Source organism: Nicotiana sylvestris, chromosome 6 (assembly GCF_000393655.2).
Source record: "Nicotiana sylvestris chromosome 6, ASM39365v2, whole genome shotgun sequence".
Classification (NCBI taxonomy): domain Eukaryota; kingdom Viridiplantae; phylum Streptophyta; class Magnoliopsida; order Solanales; family Solanaceae; genus Nicotiana; species Nicotiana sylvestris.
This window is the reverse complement of record NC_091062.1, coordinates 27,552,652-27,555,322: the sequence shown is the minus strand read 5'-3', so window position 1 is coordinate 27,555,322 and position 2,671 is coordinate 27,552,652. Positions and strand designations below refer to the sequence as shown.

The 2,671-nt window shown below is 43.5% G+C and overlaps 1 protein-coding gene across 1 annotated transcript; it reads left to right on the top strand.

Annotated features, from left to right (window-relative positions):
* The first annotated feature begins 283 nt into the window (after positions 1–283).
* On the top strand, positions 284–1,274 carry LOC138870397 (uncharacterized). The gene is made up of 3 exons (XM_070148199.1): positions 284–481; positions 807–938; positions 1,020–1,274. Exons 1-3 carry the CDS (start codon positions 284–286, stop codon positions 1,272–1,274), a joined length of 585 nt encoding a protein of 194 aa, XP_070004300.1.
* Positions 1,275–2,671: the final 1,397 nt, after the last annotated feature.

Below are 2,671 nucleotides of genomic sequence, written 5' to 3'. Positions count from 1 at the left end.
CAGGATCAAGGAGTACCTATCAACACCGCCAGTTTTGGTCTCGCCCCAACCAGGTAGACCCCTATTACTCTACCTTTCAGTGCTAGATGGAGCGTTCGATTGTGTTCTTGGGCAACATGATGAAACGGGGAGGAAGGAGCAGGCCATCTACTAGCTTATCAAGAAGTTCACCCCGTACAAAGCCCAGTATTCTCTATTAGAGCGCACCTGTTGTGCTTTGACTTGGGTAGCTCAGAAGTTGAGGCACTATTTCTGTACCTATACAACGTATCTCATATCAAGGATGGATCCGTTGAAGTACATCTTTCAGAAGACCATGCCCACTGGCAAGCTAGCCAAATGGCAAGACCTGCTGAGTGAATTCGACATTGTCTACGTAACTCGGAAAGTAATCAAAGGACAGGCTTTGGCAGATCATCTTGCTGAGAATCCCGTGGACGGAGAATACGAACCCCTAAAAACGTATTTTCCTGACGAAGAGGTATCATTCATAGGAGAAGACATTGTATAATCCTATGATTGTTGGAGAATGTTTTTCGATGGAGCAGCAAATTTCAAAGGAGTTGGCATAGGAGCAGTCCCAGTGTCAGAAACCGGTCAGCATTATCTGGTGTCTACCAAACTCATTCCCTTGCACCAACAACATGGCTGAGTATGAAGCCTGCATCTTGGGACTCAAGATGGCCATTGACATGAACGTCCAAGAGTTGTTAGTGATCGAGGATTCAGACTTGCTTATACATCAGGTCCGAGAAGAATGGGCAACCAAGAACTCCAAGATACTCCCTTATCTGCATCATGTATAGGAGTTTAGGAAGAGGTTCACAAAGACAGAGTTCCAGCATGTCCCCAGGGTTCAGAATGAATTTGCCGATGCATTGGCTACCCTATCATCTATGATACAACATCCAGAAAGGAATTTCATTGACCCTATTCCGGTAAAGATCTATGATCAGCCAGCTTACTATGCTCATGTCATAGAAGAAGCGGATGGAAAACCTTGGTTTCATGATATCAAGGAATACTTGGCAAAAAGAGAATACCCAGAGCTTGCAAACCCTATTCAAAAGCGTACACTTCGAAGATTGTCCAACAATATTTTTCACAGTGGAGGAATCCTATATAGGAGGACTCCTGATTTAGGATTGTTAAGATGTGTCAATGAAACGGAGGCATCCAGGCTACTAGAGGAAATTCACGCTGGGACCTGCGGTTCACATATGAATGGCTTTGCCTTGGAAAAAAAATACTCCGAGCTGTTTACTTTTGGATGACTATAGAAACGGACTGCATCATGTATGTTCATAAATGCCACCACTATCAGATACATGCAAACATGATAAAGGTTCCTCTAAATGAGCTTAATGCAACAAGCTCACCATGGCAGTTCACCGCTTGGGGAATGAATGTTATCGGACCGATCAAACCGCCGCATCAAACAGGCACAAGTTTATCCTAGTAGCAATTGATTATTTCTCCAAATGGGTTGAAGCAACATCTTACAAGGCAGTGACTAAGAAAGTCATGGCGGATTTCGTCCGTGATCGTATCCTTTTCCGGTTCGGAATTCTAGAGTCAATCATTACTGATAATGGCTCCATCCTCAACAGTAAATTGATGAAATCCATGTGTGAAACCTTTAAGATCAAACACAAGAATTCTACAGCTTACATACCTCAGATGAACGGAGTCGTGGAGGCAGCCAACAAGAATATCAAGAGGATACTGAGGAAAATGATAGAGAAGCATAAGCAGTGGCACAAGAAGCTATCATTTGATCTATTAGGGTATCGCACCATAGTCCGCACATCAACCGGGGCAACCCCCTATATGCTGGTTTACGGTAGAGAGGCAGTCATTCCCGCCGAGGTGGAAATTCCTTCCTTAAGGATCATACAGGAAGTAGAGCTCGACGACGCAGAATGGGTGAAAAGTTGCTACGAGCAGCTAGCTCTTATAGATGGAAAGAGAATAAATCCAGTTTTCCACGGTCAGCTCTATCAGAATAGAATGTCTAGAGCATTCAACAAAAGAGTCAAGCTGAGACAATTCACACCAGGGCAGTTGGTGTTAAAGAAAATTTTTCTGCATCAAGATGAAGCCAAAGGGAAATTCTCTCCCAACTGGCAGGGTCCATACATGGTTCACTGGGTTCTAACAGGAGGAGCCCTCATACTCGTAGAAATGGACGGCGACATTTGGCCAAAGCCAATCAATCCAGATATAGTCAAGCGATATTATGTATAATCTTTATGCTTCCCTTATGTATTTGAACTACGCCTGACCTGATTCCCATTTAAGAGGGGATACGTAGGCAGCCCTATGGGTTCGGTCACAATGCAATAAAATTTTCATTTCCCCCGCAATTAGAAACTGGGGCAGAATTTTGAGGAGGACCCTCAAAATTCCGAAGTTGATTTCAGCCATTTGCCGCAAGTAGCCGTCAGAAGCAGCAGCCCAGTAAACTGGGGCAAAATTTTAAGGAGGACCCTCAAAATTTCGGAGCAAGAGAAGTTGTAATGTCTTGAACCACGTCGCAGTCATCGGTTCATCTAAAGAAATCTATTCTCGATTATGTATTTATGTTATATTTTTACTAAATCATGCATGTCTATTACCAAAATTGCTTTGCTTAGCAACACTACCCCAATGATATGCACAGTATCACCGA

Coding starts and splice junctions, on each gene's coding strand:
- LOC138870397 (XM_070148199.1), top strand. CDS start 284: ATGGATCCGTTGAAGTACATCTTTCAGAAGACCATGCCCACTGGCAAG. Junction 482..806: donor CGTATTTTCCTGACGAAGAG/GTATCATTCATA, acceptor CATCATGTATAG/GAGTTTAGGAAGAGGTTCAC. Junction 939..1,019: donor ATTTCATTGACCCTATTCCG/GTAAAGATCTAT, acceptor CATGATATCAAG/GAATACTTGGCAAAAAGAGA.